The sequence below is a fragment of the Myotis myotis genome, unplaced genomic scaffold (genome assembly GCF_014108235.1).
Source record: "Myotis myotis isolate mMyoMyo1 unplaced genomic scaffold, mMyoMyo1.p scaffold_m19_p_13, whole genome shotgun sequence".
In the NCBI taxonomy this organism is placed as follows: Eukaryota; Metazoa; Chordata; class Mammalia; order Chiroptera; family Vespertilionidae; genus Myotis; species Myotis myotis.
In genome coordinates this window covers 17378538-17396250 of record NW_023416317.1, presented here as the reverse complement: position 1 = coordinate 17396250, position 17713 = coordinate 17378538, and the positions used below count along the sequence as shown (strand labels likewise).

The 17713-nt window shown below is 51.8% G+C and overlaps 1 protein-coding gene across 1 annotated transcript in view; it reads left to right on the top strand.

Annotated features, from left to right (window-relative positions):
* The window catches only part of CACNA1D (calcium voltage-gated channel subunit alpha1 D), a 105282-nt gene that overhangs the window by 5427 nt on the left and 82142 nt on the right, over positions 1 to 17713 (top strand). The window contains 6 exon segments of the mRNA XM_036331883.1: positions 9100 to 9187; positions 9450 to 9509; positions 10733 to 10759; positions 15740 to 15900; positions 16781 to 17006; positions 17121 to 17328. Of these exon segments, the coding sequence (XP_036187776.1) occupies positions 9105 to 9187; positions 9450 to 9509; positions 10733 to 10759; positions 15740 to 15900; positions 16781 to 17006; positions 17121 to 17328 (765 nt within the window). The 5' untranslated portion in view covers positions 9100 to 9104.

The window sequence follows — 17713 nt, the reverse complement described above, 5'->3', positions numbered from 1 at the left end:
GGTAGCTGTTTGCAAGCACACAGCATGGACATTTTCTGGTCCTATTTCAAAGGGTTATGTCTTCAAAATTTGATTTCTGAAACGGCTTTCATCTCAAGAAAACTACCTCAGGGCACAAGTTCCAAGCGAAAAACCTTCAATTAAAAGCTGTAACGCAAACAGCAGCAGTTAGAGCTGCATGTGGCAGACATGGGTCCAGGCGGCCGTCCTCCAGAGCGGCTGGCCGGGGAGGGCTAGGCACTGGGGTCGCGGGAGACACCGGCTCCCCTGGGTGGTCCTGGGAGCAGTGTGTAGCCTCCTAAGAGCTGGAGGGAGACGAAGTGGAGGGTGGTCACCCCGCTGGAGACGGGGAGGAGGAGGCACTCCTGCCAGGTTCACCGAGTCCCAGTCAGGGTTGTTTTTTCTGCTTTTAATGTATTTGAATTCCAAAAGAAATATTTACCCACTGTAAGGAATCCATATAATATCAAAGTATATAAGGCAAGAAATAACATTCTCTTGCCCCTCTTCTGAGAAGGAACCAGGCTTGGCAGTGGGGGCCTGCTCTTTCCTATCTCATTTGTTCCCAGAAGGAATAAGGACAGAGGATTTTGCACAGACAGCTGGCCCCCTGTCCCACCAGGAGATCACCCAGCACACCTGGCCCCCTGGTCACACCAGGAGATCGCCCAGCACACCTGGCCCCCTGTCCCACCAGGAGATCGCCCAGCACACCTGGCCCCCTGTCCCACTAGGAGATCGCCCAGCACACCTGGCCCCCTGTCCCACCAGGAGATCGCCCAGCACAGCTGGCTCTGAGCCGTGAGCCATAGCTTTCCATGTTTTTAAGACAATGCTGTGGCTACTTTCAATAATTTGCCACAATACAAGCTGTCTCGATGGACTGTATGTAGCACATGGACCTCCGCTTTGAGGGAGTTGTCAGGGTTGCAGTTTTAGTCTTGTTGGTGTGACCGTCTGGCCGTCTTCTGTGCCGTGAGACTGTGCGCCATGGGGGCAGGAACGGGGTCTGTTTCTGCTCTTCATTGTGCTGGCACCTGGGGCAGTATTTGTCACATGTTATTTGTTGAATGAAAGAACACAGACTAACATCTCACATTTGTCAAGTGCTCCTGGCAGACACCGCTTTAAGGGCTGTGGGTGCATTAGCCCATTGTTCCTCAGCAGCTCTGTGAGACTAGGACTTGACAGGTTAGAAACTGAAGCACCAAGAGGTTTGGGAGCTTCCCAGGGTCCCGTGACTGTCAAGTGGCAAAGCTGGGATTTGAACCCAAGGTTCTACCACAGGCTGCACGTAGCCATTGCTGATCCCCACAAAGGCGTGCACCTGTGTCTGGGCCCACACATTCACGTGCTTGTGGGACAGCTCATCCGAAAGGATTTTTCTGGGTCAAAGAGCATGCCCTTTAGAAATACGGGTGCTATGCCAAGTAACAGCAGTTTACATTCCCACAGATGGGTCCATGCAGGCTCTCGCCCACTCGGCGTTCCTTCTGCAGCCCCACCTGCCTCTGCAGGTCCCTTCCTGGAGCATGTGGCCTCGGCAATAAGGACTAGTCCGCGTGGAGCAACCACCATATCATAGACCCTGTCATTTCTCTCGTAACCTGGTAGTGGAGTTGTAGTCATAACGGTTGACCGCGCCTTGCCAAAGCCTAGCATGCCACTTGTATTACCGCACTTGCTAGTTCCCTCTGAAAGCAACCCTGTGAAGTGCAGGTCCGACCACTGTTAACATCTGATGAGGGATGAAACCGAGGCTTAACCAAATCAGGTAACCCGCCCATGGTCATCCAGCCAGAAAGTGGCAGGCTGGGGTTAGACCTGATCTGTCCAAGTCCAGAGCCTACTCTTCTAGCATCCAGGTGTCCGGCCCCAGATAGCAATACTGGCTGGACTCGAACAGCCAGCCGGTCAGCACCCAGGACTCCTGACTCCCTCCAAGTGCCCGCTCCCTAACGCCCTTCTTACCCTTTATAGAGGGGAGGTCAGACCATGGAAACCTCTGCCTAGACAGGATAGATTAGTTGTTTATTGTAGTTGGTTGGTTATTTAGGACAGGTTCTTAAAGACAGGCACTTCGTATACTAGCTATAAAATGCGCACTTGCGCTCCCTGGCCAGGCCCTGAACGGTAGGTTTCCTCGTGGGACAGTTTGGGGTTTTGCGTGTCAGAGCCTGTGGAAGTCTGCACCTCCCGGGTCCTGGGGCCCTGTTTGCGGTGCTCTTGCTGCCCTCTACTGAACCGTAATGAAATTGCTTGTGTTCAACCTGAAGGGGTCACCCTGGCCGACTTGCTAAAAGAGGACAAGAAGAAAAGGAAGTTCTGCTTTCGCCAGCGCAGGGCTAAAGATCACGGTAAATGGCTGGGACGGAACTCCGTCTCCAGCAGGCTCTTCCCCGAGACCCTGACGCCTCTGCCCGCAGGGGGGTTGTGTGCGTGCGTGTCCGTGTGCTGCGTCTGCAGGTGCCTGTGTGTTTTACTTGCTTGATTTCTTGGAAACTTGCTTGTGTTGTTTTCTTCTTGTCTTTCCCCAAAGCGTCTGTCTTTGCCAAGACAGCATTGCAATCTCCTTTCCACGTGAACTGGACTTTTTAAAGAGGCAGTTGATCCAACTCAGAAAATGTATTTAACCCAGCATGAATAGTGTTAGTCTCGGAGACAGACTTTTTTGAACACTTTTCCCACAATGATGCTTTTTCATCTAAAATGTTCCCATGTAGATGAGAGTCCAGTGGTGTAACTGGATGGGTGTTTTCCCCAGGGTACGTTTTTCAGGTGGCCTCTTGGTCTTGCACTCCCTGGCAGGTTTGCCCAGGACCCTGTTCAAGCGAGTGGGCCTGTTTCACCCAGAAGTTAAAAACATACTTCCAGGCCCTTGCCGGCGTGGCTCAGTGGTTGTCAACCTATGAACCCGGAGGTCACGGTTTAATTCCCGGTCGGGGTGCATGCCCAGGCTGCAGGCTCGATCCCCGTGTGGGGTCTGCAAGAGGCAGGCGATCACTGATTCTCTCTCAACATAGATGTTTCTATCTCTCACTCCCTCTCCCTTCCTCTCTGAAATCAATAAAAAAATATTTTTCATATATATATATATATATATTTTTTTTTCCCTAGGATGCAAAGATTTTTTGGGTCCTTGCCTTTTTGAGGAGGAATGAGGAAAGGGCTCAGGTGGGAAGTAGTGAAGTTTCCAGCTAGGGTCTAAAATAATGCTAAACATCGCCCCTCAATGGGAGCCCTGGGGTTAGCAGCAGGGCCATCCCCGTGCAGGGCAGTTTTGGAAACTGGCACCCTGTCTGCCTGCGGAGGCACCGCTGTGGTCCCACAGCAGCCTCTGCACACCACGCAGTCCCCTACCTGCTGCCACCCCATCGGCCCTGGTCAGGCCGCTCTGCAGGAAGGCAGACTCTGTGTGAGAGGAGTTAGACTGCGGGCACACAAAGCCAGCTGCTGAGAGAGCAGAGGGGCGGGCGGCCCTGTTTTCTCGGGAGTGACCGTGGGAACGCTGAGCTCAGAGGTTACGGGAATTGGGCTGGAACCAGCCACGGTGGTCTGGCTGGAGGTTGTATGAGGACCCTGCTCTCGGCAGAAGGCCTGCGAAGGGAAAGGGGCAGAGGCTGTCGGATAAAAGCCCCTCGCTATTCCGAGAGCCCTTGTGGCCCCAGGGGGAAGAGGACAGGGAGTAGGACCTTGCCTGACAGTGTGTGGGCAGGGAGTTGGGGGGCGAGGAGGAGACGGGCCAACTTGTTCAGCTCATGCATTTTCCAGGAAGAGGCTGGGCTGGTTGCAGCTGCTGGGGCCTCCGCAGGGAAAAGGGGCTCCAGCTAAGCAGGAAGCACTGTCATGGACGCCAGGAAGCACACTGGCAGAGACGGCCGTGGCTGCAGCTCTGCGGAGGTGGCCTCGAGAAGAGGAGTGGGTTCTGTCCCCAGAAGGGACCCCACTTTGGGCTTCTGGGTCTCTCCCCTCCTCAGCCAGGGCTTGAGGCTTCTCTGTTAGCTTTCTGAGAGGTCTGCAGGGAGAGGACGCAGCATCACATTTTCAGGAAACTGTTTTGAGCAGGCGAGGTCTCCTCTTGACTGAGGCAGTCAGGTCCCCGAGGGAGGCGCTGACTGACGTTGGGCAGAGGCTGTTGTGTAGATGCTGTGCTCCCATGTCACTGGTCACATAGAAATAGTCATTGTCAGGGTGTAATTCTTGCTTCAGACACAGAAACCTTGGTCTGGCCTTGACCCACATTCTCCAAGAAGAGTCTGGCTTCTTTACAGCAACAAGAATCTGGTACCCGGTGATGGCTAAGCATGTCACCACCAGCAAGCACAGGCACCTTCCTCAGGGCTTGTCATGGCACTGCTCATGCTTGTCATGGAAAGAAGATAAAACACAAGGTCTTGGCTTTGGATCCCCCTCTTCGCAGAAGGCAGCCATGCCTGTCACTGCTCGGTTGTCCGACCTCACCCCTTACCCTTCCTTTGAAAGGAGTGAGAAGCTTTTAGGCTGCTGGACATGGAGGGAGATGCTGACAAATCCTCAAGCCTGCGGGAAAGCCTGCTCTACGGAGGCAACAGGAGTGAGGCTCCTGGAGGCCAGGACACCTGTGGACTCCGTTTGGCTGGCTCAGGGCTCTCGGGGGCTGCTCCTCCCTGTGCTTCTCCAGGCCCCAGGAGGTGACTTCTGGCGACCCTCCTGGGGGGTGGGGAGGGGCTTCCCCGTCCTGCTCATTCCCTGCTCCCTTTGCTGAGCTCGGGGAACGCCAGGGAAAACCCCCTCGGCGCTGGGAGCCAAACCCAGACAGCCTGTGGGCGTTTCCTCTTTACACAGTTGCGGCAGGTCAGAGGTCAGTGGGTCTCCGAGGTGACATTATCCAACAGCTCATTTTCTGCATTAGATGACCCAGGCCAGGAGGGAAAGGGTCTTGTCCCCACATCGCCAGGGACAAAGACTGAATTAGCCTCCATCACTGAAGGAAGTTGGTCTGAGATTTTGCTGTGCCTGTTAATGGTGAACATAATTTGGGGCTGCCTACTTGGACCCATGCACAGACTCATCCACTGTGTGTTATGTGTGTGTGTGCACACACATGTATGTTTGTCTGTAATTTCCCTCTGAATTCACAAGCCAGGCCGATTTTGTTGCGAGGTATGTTGTCCTTCAGAGTGAGAATAGAGAGAGGAATGAACAATTTTACTGGTGAAAATGCTTGTTGTTGTGCTGGCCAGAGAAAGTGCATTTCCCTGGTTTATTTTGTGTGGCGTTGCCTGGGATGGCATCAGGGCCAAGTGATACGATCTTAGAAATAATGTGACCCAGGCTGGCACCTCTCGTCTACAGTCCGGGGTGCGCTGGGCTGCTGCCCTGCCTCCTCTCCTCACCGACAGCAGCGGTTGGGGCCCCTCCACAGTGCACTCACACTCAGAGCCTGGGCCTCCATCCCAGAGACCCCAGTGCCTGGAATAGACCACAGGGCAGAGGCTGCGAGCTTCCCCAGCTTTTCAGCAGGTAAATTGCAGTGCAAGCCAGCATCCCCTTAAAGGCACCAGGCTTGTCCTAATGCCCGGTTTCACCCAGATTCACGGAAAAGAGTTTTTAAGTTTATATTTAAAAACATAAAAACTTCCTCGACAGAGCTCTGAAAACTCCCTGAAGTGTGTGAGGTAGAAGGACTGACAGCGTCGCCGCATGCAGACGGTCCCTGCTTGCTTCTGCAGGAGGGTCTGGTGCAGGCAGGTGACGCGGTGGGCTCCGGGAGTCTCTCTGCTTGGCCTGGCCACTTGTCAGCCATCGACACCGGTCCCGCTGAGGCAGACACAGTGCAGTGGGTTAGGGAGACAGGCATGTGTTCAGTCATTTGCCTGTGGCTTTACTTACTTGGGTTTCTACCATTCTTTCTGTTTGGACTTTTATAAAGTCTAAACGATCACCTTATCAGCTTGAATTTTGTGCTGTCTCCCTCCTGGGCTGATCTGCGGTAAGTGGTTGGGCTCTATGTTGTGTTTCTCGGGGTTAATCGAGGTCATTAGGACAGCGAACCAGTGCTGATGGATAAGGGGCTTGCTTGGCCTTTGGGACTTTTCAGTTTGTGGCATTTTAAGTATAACCCCCCGTGCATACCAGCATATTACCAGCATCGGAGTGTACACCAGCCTGTTCAAGTGTGTGTCCGAGCCGCAGGGCGGGTGGCACGTGGGAAGGGTGCTGAGGGGAAGCAGGAGAGCTTTCTCATCCTGAGCTATGTGCCTAAGCAGACAGAAGGGCTGCCAGGGCCCCAGCCCGAGCCTGGATCCTCTGCTCAGAATCAGGAACTGGACCAAGGTCCATGTCCAGGACCAAATGAGGTCACCCCATTCTAGCATAGTCACCGTCCTCTCCCTCTCTCCCTCCACCCGCCTCAGCCCTGGCGACATCCTTCTGGAATAGACTCATTTATTATGGCTCTGTAGGTGTCAGATACTTGTAACGGAAAAGTTGCTGTCCCCACAACAGGCTAAGTTAGAGAGAAATTGCTGAGTGCAGGGCAGTAGAAGTGCCAACCAAGAATAGCCGCAAGTGTGGGAGACTTCACACCAGAGGCCTTCGTGCAGTGATGGAGGTGGTCGGGGGAGCGACACTGGACTCGGGCCACACGGGAAGTGTTGCTTTGCATCCAGAGGGCCCTGCGAGAGCTTTGCCAAGATGACAGAGCTGCCGTTCATGATTGCCTGGCACTGAGGACCCATCCGGGGTAACCCACAATGAGGTGACCCATTCCAGCCCTGAGATGTAGGTACCCGCATTTTGCAGATGGGAATGTGGAGTCTTGGAGAACTCGGGTCACAAACATGAAGTTAAGGTTAGATCTGGCTGACCCGAGAGCCTGCTCTTAGCCACCATCCCCTCCACATGAAGGATGGAGGCAGGGGGACTTCTCTCCAGGGAAGCCCTGGAGCTGGGCCACCCAGTTCGTGTCTCTGTGCTGCTGCTGGGGGAGTTTGGCTTTTTTTCTTCTCTTTGCCCCACTTAGTCTAGAGAGGAACAAGTGCCTTTCATCCACTCCTGGCTGGCACCCGGCCAGAAATGCAAAGGGACGCCCCCTCCCCACAGGCAGTATGCACTGTAATCTGCTTCAGTCGTACTGTTTGAAAATGAAGCTTTAGAAATGAAATGCAGCAACTGTATTTGCTCACATCATGGGACACGGCCCCAGAGAATAACAAGCCACAAGACTCAGCCTGTTCAGGAGATGTTTGCTCTTTTTGAAATAATAACTAAAGTTATGATATGCGTAATACCAGAACCTTGAAGTAGTCTACTGTGAGAGCCGGAAGTGAGCTTTGAGCTGGGAGTCAGGACCCACCTGGGCCTGAGGACCCCACAGTCCCCACCCCGAGTCATAGTGCTCACACCTTCTGGCCTCAGACCACCAGGAAGAGCTGCCGCAGAGATGGCTCGTGGTCATGTTTATAAGGCGCTCCCACTGTGATGTTCTTTGTCTTGTTCTTGAAAAGAAGACTGGCCCCGTGGGAAGAACCCATAACAATGAACTTCGTTGAATTTTATGAATTTTTAGTCTCTCGCCGAAGCCAAGGCACAGGACAGTCGTGGGACAAATTGCAGGAGCATCTTAGATTCTCTCTCCCTCTCTCTCTGGAACTTTCTGTTAAAGGTTTTTTTCATGATTGGATTGTTGTGGGGTGTTTTTTGGGGGGGCAGAGGTGGTTGGTTTGTTTTGTCTTTATTTTTGCATGGAGTTGTGAGAATGTAAATCAAAGTTTGTAGTTGCTTTCTTTCGACTTACCTAAGAAAGAAAAAGGTTATTCCGCGAGAATACCGGATGTGTGCTGTGGGTCTAGAATTCTGCCCATGTTGCCTTTCCTTTGAAACCTTGGCCTACAGCTACATGTTGCTGGACGTGGCTATCGAGACTCCCACCAGCAGACTCCGTTTCCTGGTGCTCACAAAAGGAGCCGGATCTTCTCGGTCGCTCTCAGAACAGATGTTTCTCAGACCTCTGGGCCCTTTGAGTCAGGTCCCCTTCACCCATCCCTGTCATTCACACCATGTCTATTGCCCGAGCAGGGTCAGCAGCTGCGTACTACTACACGTTTCAGATTCCTTGTCCAGCCCCTCGAGGAGCGGGGGAGGGGGGGGAAGTCTATATTTCTGTATTTCACAGTAAATTAAATTCTTCTGGGGCTTGCCTCTCCCACTGGCCCTCCAGGGCAGCCAGTGCCGTACCCTCTGGGTGCCCGCACCTCCTTCACCTGGTCTCCAGCACATGCTCGTGATGTTTATGGGGCTGAATCAAGTGGATGCAAACAAACAAACAAGTGCCAGATGGTGGCTCGGGTGGGTCCCTGGGCCTCCCGACACCAGTGGGTGCATTTCCACATTTCCTCCGCTTCTGCTCAGGACCCTGATGTGGCGGAGTGAGGGATGCCCAGGGACACTGGCGGCGCTGGGACTACAGTCAGCTCTGCCTTGGTCACGGGTGGGAGGAGACCTCCCTAGTGCTCTCGTCCGGCTTTGGTGGTGAGAGCCTCTACATAATGGCTTCACAAGATCAGCACGTCTTAGAGATCAGAGAAGTTAACTACAACTGAGTAGGGTTTTAAACTGTTCAAAAGATTTGGTGCCTCGTACCTCGTGTACTCCTCCACCCACAGCTCCTCCCCTCGGATATATTTAAAATCGGAACGTGTTCATGACGTATTGGTCTATCCACAGGTTTTCTAGAGTCCACCTGCCGGGGCAGACAAGGTGTCCTGAGATGTCTTGGTGGCCTCGGTGCAAACCTGGAAACCAGGAGAATAAGCTGGTACCAAGCGCAGGGCAGGGTCCTGTTTGGTCCGTAGGCTGCTTTTCTCAAGAAACGTCTGGATGGACAGAATTTCTTCCTGATGGGGCCCTGGGCTTGCTGGGCAGGGCATGGCAGCAGAGGCTCTCCTGCGTGGAGGTGCTGGCTTCTCAGCCCTTGTGCTGGTCCAGCGCCTGAGGGCTCTTCTTTGCCCTCCTCCCAGGTTCCCAGAGGGCCTGCTGGTGGTGGATCTCACACCGGCCCCTCTGGGGCGTGCAGCGCCTCCTGTGCGCTCTCTGAAGCGTTTTCTTCCCCTTCCACAGCCAGCATGCCAACCAGCGAGACGGAATCTGTGAACACGGAGAACGTAAGTGGCGAAGGCGAGAACCAAGGATGCTGGGGAACTCTCTGGTGAGTGTGGAGGCAGCTTACCCTCCTGGCTTCCGCCATCATCATCATCTCAGGGAAGCAAATATGTGGAAGACACCCCAAATTTCCATGAAGCCTGGGGGCCATAGCCTCAGGGGCAGGAGGGGCGGGTGGGCTCACCCTGGGCCCCTGGGTCATCCTCCTACCCTGGGCCCCTCCCTGCCCCCTCCTGCAGAGCAGCCATCCTGCTGAGCACCTGCGGCAGGGTGTGCCAGGTAACCCACTGTTCCACTGTGTCCACTAGGTGCTGGTGGAAAAGAAGCGACGCGGCCCAGGCCGGGCCCTCTGGGTGCCTGCGGTGGGGGTAAAGCCCGATTCTCCTCCTGGGCTGGTGCTGGCATCAGTGCTTTGGAGAAGAGCTTGTATGGCAGAGTGGCTGATGAGAATATTTTGTTTCCCTTCGCTCCTGGGTTCTCTCAATCTATGCACAGCAGCTGGATGGCCAGACCCTGTCCTATGCTTACAGCACTTTTTCTTGGGAGCCCTGCACCACCCCCTCTTAACAGTGGAGGGCGCCATCCCATTAACCCCCCATTGGCTTTTTACTAGAGGATTTGGACTGCAGCAGTGGGGGGACCAGCAGGGTGGAATGTGCAGAGTGCAGCCTGCTTTGGGGGGGAGGGGGACCCATGCAGCTTTGTTTTTTTTGCTTCCATCTGGTATCTTTTAGGTCTTATCTCTGCAAAATGCAGGTGCTGTTTTTAAGAGAATTCGATCTCCTGGGCAGTGCTGCGTAAAAATGATGTGTTATGGGCAGGATGCTCAGCAATTTACACAGTGAATTTGCCTCCTTTCTCTTGCTCTGCCCTCCCTACCACAATGGAAAGTAGACGGGAAATGGGTTTGTCCTCTCCATTTGACAGATGAGAACACGGAGGCTCACAGGGGTCCTCAAACTTTTTAAACAGGAGGCCAGTTCACTGTCCCTCAGACCGTTGGAGGGCCGGACTATAGTTTAAAAAAAACTATGCACAAATTCCTATGCACACTGCACATATCTTATTTTGAAGTAAAACAACAAAACGGGAACAAGTACAATATTTCTATTTGCATGTGGCCCGCAGGCCGTAGTTTGAGGACCCCTGTTCAAAAAGGTGTGCCGCTTGCCCAGACTCACGCAGTTAGTGCATAGCAGGGCCAGGACTCCTAGTCCAGTGCTCCATTTGCTAGAGCAGCAGCACATGCTGCTGTTGAGATTGCAGGCAGGAGAGACCCCCGGACTTCAGTTTGGGGAACACAGGTCGGGGAGAGAAGGACCCTAGAGTCACTGCCTGTGCCATGACTGCTCAGAGCATCTGGCTAAGAGCCTTCTCTTGCCAGGGCTTGGGCAGGTGCTCAGCCTGGCCTGCCTGGACCTGCAGCACCTCGCTACTGCTCTGCAAATACTCCAGCTAGCCCGCTGCGGGCCCCGGGGGTGCTGAGCCAGGCTGCTGTGCATGGCTCTTCCGATAGCTCAGCTGATATGGTGGGGGAGCATATGCTTAAGCCTTCCTAATAGGAATGATGTTCTTTTTGTCTTTCTTTCAGTCAAGCCATCTCAAAATCCAAGCTCAGGTCAGTATCTTATTTCCATTTTTCTTAAGCATGTGTGTTGGTTGTTCTCTTTAACTTGTGAATTTTGCATGGAGTTGCTCCAGACTTGCATTTGCTCTTTGGGCTGCAGTATTCATATTGAGGATCAATCTGCCCAGGAAACATTAATCACCCGTCTTGGAGGGCAGTGTAGTTACTGTCGTAGGTGCTAAGGTTCTTGCCCCAACACAAACCAACAAGATGCAACAATTTCTTGCCACTAATCAACCTTTCATATCCCCCCTAGAGTCATTTCTCCAGGAGAAATACTTCTTGTCACTTTTCTGCTTAAAAGTTTTTCAACCCTGGCCAGTTTTTTTCAGTGGTCAGAGCATCAGTCCACAAACTGAAGGGTTGTGGGTTCAATTCTGGTTAGGGGCATGTACCTTGGTTGCAGGTTCAATCCCCAGCCCCCGTCACGGCATGTGTGGGAGGCCACTAGTCGATGTGTCTCTCTCACCTTGATGTTTCTCTCCCTCTGTCTCTACCCCTGCCTTTACTTTCTCTAAAAATCATTGTAAAAAATATCCTTGGGTGAGAATTAAGTCCCCCCACCCCCAAAAAAAGTTTTTCATAGAAGGAGGTTCAAAAGGTTTTCTTAGGTGCTAGTCATGCTCTGTTTCTTGGGCTATGACATGGTCAGTTGGTGAAAACTCACTGAAGTGCACATCTGTGATTTGTATATTCTTCCATATAAATGTTCTTTTTCAATTTAAAACATTTTACCACTATATGTAAATTTAAAGAACATAGAGCTAAATGTAAAACCTAAAACTGTAAGCATTCTAGGAGAAAAATCTTTGTGACCCTGGGTTAGGCAAAGATTTTCTTGGACCCAATACACAAAGCACTGGCCATAACAGAAAAAAATGATAAATTCAAAATTAAAACTCCTGCTCTTCAATAGAAAATAAAAAGATAAGCTCCAGACTGGAGGAAACATGTTTGAAAAACATATTTGATAAAAGACTAATACTCAGTTTATATAAAGAATAGTGTCAATAATAAGGAAGCAACTCAATTGAAAAATGGTCAATAGATTTTAAGAGGCATGTCACCAAAGAAGAGAGATGGATAGCGAATAAGCACATGAAATGACCATTGGTCATTAGGAAAAGGTAAACTAAAATCACAATGAGATACCACTATGTATCTATTAAAAATATGACAATATTAAGGTCTGACAAGGAGGCAATCAATGAGAATTCTCATGCACTCCTTGTCAATGACAGACTTTTTTAAAACAAGTTGGTAGTTTCTTATAAAGTTAAACACATATTTACCTTATAATCCAGTAATCCCACTTTGAAGGTATTTATATAAGAGAAATGAAGCTATATGTCTGTATAAAACTTTTTATGTGTTTATGGCAGTGTTATTAATAATTGCCAAAAACTGTAAATAACTCAAATGTTCATCAAATGCTGACTGGGTAGACATATTATAGTTTATCCATATAATGGGAAAATGCTCAGCAATAAGAGGAAAAAACTGATAGAAGCAACAAGAGAAATGAATCTGAAAAGTATTTTTTTAATATATTTTTTTATTGATTTCAGAGAGGAAGGGAGAGGGAGAGAGAGAGAGAAACATCAGTGATGAGAGAGAATCATTGATCAGCTGTCTCCTGCACAGCCCCCACTCGGAATCAAGTCCGCAACCTGGGCATGTGCCCTTGACCAGAATTGAACCTGGGACCCTTCAGTTCACAGGCTGACCCTCTATCCACTGAGCCAACTGGTCAGGCCTGAAAAGTATTTTTGCTAAGTGAAAGAAACCAGTCCCTAAAAAGCTATATGTGGCAAAAGTAGGTTTACAGTTGTTTGTATGGAAAATAATACAATCTATATATATAAAAGGCTAAGCGACAGTCTGACCAGTCGTTATGATGTGCAATGACCACCAGGAGGCAGACGCTCAATACAGGAGCTGCTGAGTTGTGGTGACTTGGCAACGGTGGTTCTCAGGCGATGCACCCCAGAACCAGAGAAGAGGGAGCACAACTCTGGGGTGTGTCACTTGAGAACCACCCTCTCGCAATCTGGGACCCCTCAGGGGATGTCAGAAAGCCAGTTTCGGCCCGATCCCTACAGGCCAGGCCGAGGGACCCCATCTGCCAGAGGGACCCCGCTCACTCTGCAGACGCCCTTTGAGCCCCAGTGCCACCCCAGGTGCAGCCAGCCGGGGAGGGACTGCAGGAGGTTGGCTCCAGGGTGTGTCCGGCCCATCTCACCCAGTCCTGCCCCACCAGCCACCTTCTAATTAATTTCCTTTCAATGTGCATGAGTCTGTGCACTGGGGCACTAGTAATCCTATCTAATAAAAGAGTAATATGCAAATTAACAGTCACTCCGCCACTCCGTCACAAAGATGGCTGCGCTCATAGCCACAAGATGGCGATGCCCAGCCCCCTCAGCCCTGCCCCTTCAGTGTCCAGGCCTGTTGGCCAGGCAGGTGGCGGGGGAGGCAAGGGGGGGCGAGGCACTATCCGCCCACTCGGGCAGCTGATCCAGCCTCTCCGCTCCACTGCCAACGGAGCATCCCGAGGCAGCAGACAGGGGAGCGGAGACGGGAGGGAGCGAGGCAGCGGAGAAGGGCGGCTTCGCTCTCTTCTCTGCTTCGCTCCGGCCACAGAAAGCCCTATTCTTGCAGGAATAGGTCCAAGGAAGCCCTATTCTTGCAGGAATCTTCCTGCAATGGGCCTCTAGTAATGAATAATACAAGAAGAAACTGTGTTTTGAGTACTCACAATTGTAAACCTACTTTTGCCCCACCCTGTGTTGCATAATTCTATTTATAGGACATTCTGGATAAAGCAAAACAATAGGAACAAAAAACAGCTCAGTAGTTGTCAGGGGCTGTGGTGAGGAGAGGGGATGACCACAGAGGCCATGAAGGAACTATAAGTGATGGAAACAGTCTATGTCTTAATTGTGGTGGTGGTCACAAACAGTATACCTAAAAAGAGTAAATTTTATCATCTAAATTATATCTCAATAAACCGGACTTTAAAAATATCATGAAAAGCCTTCTCATGACTCCCTGTTGCCAGAAGGCAGGCAAATTCCTTCATAATTTGGCCCGTGGCTCAGCATCTGACCTCATCTTTTGATCCTTCTTGCTCCCCACTGCTCTCAGTTTTCAAACATACCACACACACTGTTTCTTCTTACCTAAGTCCCTTTGATCTTGCAGTTTCCTCTGAGTGGAGTGCCCTTCCCTCTGCCCCCTGGCGAACTCCTACTCAGCCGTGGAGAGGGGATTCTCAGTTTTCCAGCGAAGACTGTCCTGACTCTTACAAAGCATTTGCAGCCCTGGCCGGTGCTCAGTGGGTAGAGCGTATGCCCACAGATAGAAGGGTCTTGGGTTTGATTCCCAGCCTCGGTTGGGTGCATGTGGGAAGCAGCCAATCGATGCCTCTCTCTCTCTCTCTCTCTCTCTCTCTCTCTCTCTCTCTCTCTCTCTCTCTCTCTGTCTCCCCCCTCCCCCCTCACTTCCACTCTCTTTAAAAATCGGTAGAAAAAATATCCTGGGATAAAGATTTTTTTAAAAAGAGCATTTGCAGCTCTTTGCTCCTGTACCTGGCGCCTTGGGAATAGCTCTTGGTGTAGATTTATAGTCTATAACTCTGCGTACTTTACAAGGACAGGGGCCACGGCGCTGTGTCTTCCTCATCTTCGTATGCCCAGTGCCTGGCACAGAGCCTGGGCACCCAGTGAGGAGCAAGACGGGGAGTGCTGCAGGGTTTCAGGGGTGTGACGATCATGTCCCTGGATTTGGGAGACACCTATGACTTGTCCTTATGACAGACCCACCGAGGCTGGGTCCTCTTCAGACCAGATCGCACCTTGCTTGTGTGGACTGGTTTGTGCACCACTGAGCATCTCGCCCCAGGGACAGTCCTTAGTGTCCCCTGCCGAATTTTTCTTAGCTGCTCCTCGTGTTTCCAGCTGCTACTGCCATTGGAAACCACACAGCAAGAGCAATAACAACATGCACCTTGCTTGTTCCAAGTCTTGCTGAAGAGTTAGCACAGATCTCTCTCTGCCTGGCCCCTGGGTTTCAGTGTTTTTAACAGAGCACAGCTGAGTCAGCCGCCTGCAGCCTGGGCACAGCCCGGAGAGTCCTCTGACTCAGCCCCCTGGGCACAGCCCACTTCACCAAGCCATCCCGAGGCGGGGAGTGTTTTCCATGGGGAGCAGGGTAATGGAGAGAATACCTCCCCTCATTACAAACCAGAACTGAAAGTCAATGAAGGACATGCTACTTGTCTGTTGGACTCGGCTCATTTTATTTGTACGAAAACATGATTCAATATTGGCTCTTCTCCTGAAGGTATATTTTGAGCATCACTAGTTAGAAAGGGCACCTGATGACTCAGTCTGAAGACTCATGTCCTACTCAGCGTTGACGGCCCTGCCAGGCCCCAGAGAAATCTCCCAGGGTTAAGAAAGGATGGAAATTTCCCTGAAAGGAAAGCTGCGTTTTTGGAGCACTTCGTTGCCTGATCAATTTTGTAGGATGATTGAGATGCTGGAAGAGATGCAATGATAAGCTAAGTGGCTCTCTGCACAACAGACCCCTGCGCCATATGGTGGGGATGTGCCCTGCATACGTGTGCTACTCCGTTTTGCATCTGCACACGGATCTGTGAATATCTGGGTTTTCTAACTGGCTTGAGGACTGTGTAGGACGGCTTGTGGAGTCATGTAAAGCCATAGGAAGGAAACTGATGGCACGATCAAATCAAGAGATAATATTTTAAGAAGTTGTATGTGAAGATCACCAGAATTTGTATTGCGAGGTCTGTTCCTTTCCTTGCCATTTGTTCTGTCTTTCCTTCCTGCACCCCACCCCAATCTGGACCGCCAGCGTGGGAGACAGATGCTTTCCCAGTGATGTTTATTAGACACTCAGGTGCCGGATCTGTCACTCAGGGAGTAACGTCTGCTTCTCTTGCAGCCGCCGCTGGCGTCGCTGGAACCGATTCAGTCGCAGACGATGTAGGGCCGCCGTGAAGTCTGTCACGTTTTACTGGCTGGTTATTGTCCTGGTGTTTCTCAACACCTTAACCATTTCCTCCGAGCACTACAACCAGCCTGACTGGCTGACACAGGTCCAAGGTACAAGCAGAAGCTCTCCTCTTTTTGTTCTGAATGAGGGATTCCTGAGGCTGTCCATGCACGTTAGTCCTACCTGCTCGGTGTGTGACAGGTGCGGGAACGATTCAGTGCGCACTAATGGGAAGAACATAGGGCCATCCAAACACGGGGTGCACCTGGCGTGGAGGTGCAGGTGATGGGCGCCAGGGCATGCCATCACCTTCACCCTGTGACAACCTAGCATCGAGGAATCTGCCAGTGGGGAGGGTCCTCCCCCTGCCCCCCGTCCCCACTAAGGGGAAGCTTTATTTTCCCTTCTGGTATTCTGTGCAAGTGGTGCTAGTTCCCCCACCCCGAACGCCCCAGCCATGTGGTGTGGGAGTTCGTCCCCAGAGACAGTCCATTCTGAGTGTGGCAGTTTTGAGCCATCGAGGCCTGTCTTAAATCAGGTTAAATCTGTTTCCGTCCAACTCCCCAGACTGCCGGGAAATGTTTTCTGCTGTTAGAAATGACCTGGATAGGCAACTGCTTCTTCTCTCGTGGTGCTGTAAGCCAGACCAAGAGCTTTTGTGACTGATAGGAGCAGGAAATACAATATGCTGGACGGGACGGAGACGCATGGGCTCCGAGGGCTCGGAAGCATCGGAGGTGACGTGGAGAGCTGCCCTTCCCCATGGCACAGTCAGTGAGACTGAGGCCCAGGGAGACCTAGGGCCCTCTCCGGAGTCACACGTCTAGGTAGTGGCATCAGCAGGACTGGAACCTGGCAGCCAAGCAGACCATCGATGTTAGTGCCATGTCTCTGCAATGGAGGCAGTAGCGGAGAAGGGGGCATTCACAGCAGGGACTGGGGGAGGGGAGCAGAGGAGGTCCCAAGGACACCGCCCCTTTGTCTTTCCAGATATCGCGAACAAAGTCCTCCTGGCGCTGTTCACCTGCGAGATGCTGGTGAAGATGTACAGCCTGGGTCTCCAGGCGTACTTCGTCTCCCTCTTTAATCGCTTTGACTGCTTCGTGGTGTGTGGGGGCATCACGGAAACCATCTTGGTGGAGCTGGAAATCATGTCTCCCCTGGGCATCTCCGTGTTCCGCTGTGTGCGCCTCTTACGGATTTTCAAAGTGACCAGGTGAGGGCGGGGGCGCCTCGCTGCGGGTGTTTTCTGCGGGCCAGGCGGTGGCGCGCCGCCTCCCATCAGGCGATGTTCTGCGTTCTGGGCTCACACCCTCCCCTCGACTTGTAGGCACTGGACATCCCTGAGCAACTTGGTGGCATCCTTGTTAAACTCCATGAAGTCCATCGCTTCGCTGTTGCTCCTGCTCTTCCTCTTCATCATCATCTTCTCCTTGCTCGGGATGCAGCTGTTCGGAGGCAAGTTTAATTTCGACGAGTCGCAGACCAAGCGGAGCACCTTTGACAATTTCCCGCAGGCGCTTCTCACGGTGTTCCAGGTGAGCCCCCCACCCACTGCCCCTCCCTGCGAAGCCCGTTATCAGGTGCCTCCTGGTCTGTCCACCACTCAGTGAGACAAAACGGTTCTGGTTCTGTTTCCATTAGTCGTCTCCGCCCCAGTGATGGATGCTCTGCTACATTTTGTTCCATTTAAGCAATCTCTTTTGCATCTCAGTCCTGCTCTCGATGGGATGTGATTTAATGTTTTTGCAAGGCCACAGAGCTGGGGTGTCTGTGAGATCGGCTCTTTTCTGGTTCTGTGCTAATTTTTGATCAAGGGCAAGTTTTGTAATTCTGGCTGTAACAGGTTTATGCAAAGAAGTGACTTCCAAAGGCCTAATGCTGTCGTGTAGTCAGAGGAATCAGGGTGATAGGAGAGTTGTG